This window comes from the organism of the source record quoted next (genome assembly GCF_019968955.1).
Source record: "MAG: Porospora cf. gigantea A chromosome Unknown PgA_NODE_10255_length_1213_cov_3760.43, whole genome shotgun sequence".
Classification (NCBI taxonomy): Eukaryota; Apicomplexa; class Conoidasida; order Eugregarinorida; family Porosporidae; genus Porospora; species Porospora cf. gigantea A.
Window position 1 is genome coordinate 1 of NW_027151233.1, and position 1,213 is coordinate 1,213.

The 1,213-nt window shown below is 65.6% G+C and overlaps 2 protein-coding genes across 2 annotated transcripts; one reads left to right on the forward strand and one right to left on the reverse strand.

Moving 5' to 3' along the window:
• Positions 1 to 1,127, reverse strand: KVP18_005265 (uncharacterized protein; the record flags this gene model as incomplete). The annotated part of the gene is made up of 1 exon (XM_067949666.1): positions 1 to 1,127. A coding segment is annotated over one exon (1,127 nt), but the record flags the coding sequence as incomplete, so codon positions are not given.
• On the forward strand, positions 660 to 1,049 carry KVP18_004978 (uncharacterized protein; the record flags this gene model as incomplete). The annotated part of the gene is made up of 1 exon (XM_067949223.1): positions 660 to 1,049. The coding sequence occupies one exon, from the start codon at positions 660 to 662 to the stop codon at positions 1,047 to 1,049; it is 390 nt and encodes a 129-aa protein (XP_067814124.1).
• Positions 1,128 to 1,213: the final 86 nt, after the last annotated feature.

Below are 1,213 nucleotides of genomic sequence, written 5' to 3' on the forward strand. Positions count from 1 at the left end.
CGCTGGATTCGCTCGCGGGCGACCTCATCTGGGAAGTCGGCCACGATGAAGGAGGTCAGCTCCGGGTGGTAGAGGGACAGGGGCGGGACGCCCAAGAACCAGCGCGCCACGTGGGCTGAGCTGACGTGCCCCCACTGGAAGATGGTGGCCAGGAGGCATCGGTCGGAGATGATCTCCTTTGCTTCGGGTTGGCGCCGGTGCAGGCGGCTGAGCCCCAGGATGGGCAGACCCATGATCAGGTTCTCCTTGGGCCGAAAGGGGAGGGCCAGGATCTCGCTGGCGTCCCAACCGTAGTGGCTGCAGGTGTCCAGCCATTCCTCGGCGAGGGCGGGGGGTTCGCTCGACCCGGTTGATTCCAAACGACGGGCGAGGGTGGTCTTCCCCGTGGCCAGGGTGTCCTCTAATACGACGATGCGGCGCTCCCGCAGCCAACCGGGGAGCCCGGGACCGGCTTCGCGGATTTCGTTGAGGAAGACGGCCAAGCCGGGATCACTCGGGATCGGGGCGGAGGACAGTCCCTTAGGGTGCTTCTCGATGAAGAGGGCTAGGTCGTCCGCGAAAGAGGCCAAGCGGCCCCCGTGGTAGCCGCTCAGGCTTTCGACCTGCCCCGCGCTCTTTGGGGTCCGCTTGGGTGACGCGGCCGGGGCGCGAAGGAGCGCATGGAGGGGGGCCATCACGGTGGCGTAGTCGCGGATGAAGTCCTGGTAGTAGGCGAAGAGGCCGAGCAGGCTGCGAAGCTCGGTCAGGGTTCGAGGGACCTTCCAAGCCTGAAGCTGCTGTACCCGGCTCGGGTCTGGCAGGAGCAGCCCTTCCTCGATGACCTGCCCAAGGTAGTGGAGGCGCTTGGGGAAGAAGGTACACTTCTTCAGATTGAGGGTCAGGCCGGCCACAGAGAGCCGCCGGAACACCTCCGCCAGGAGGGTCAGGGTCCCCTCCTCCGTAGCCCCGTGGACCAGTATGTCGTCCAGGTAGACCAGCACCCCCCCGTACCTCAGGTCCCCCAGGAGGCAGTCAACCATCCGCTGGAAGGTGGCCGGGGCGTTGCGTAACCCGAAGGGCATGACCGTAAACTGGTACAGCCCGCCCGTACACCGGAAAGCCGTGTACGGAATACTATCGGCCTCCATCTTGACCTGCCAGTAGCCCGCCCGAAGGTCAAGAGCCACAAAGAACCGGGATTGCCGGACCTCACGGATGAGGTCGGCTATCCGGG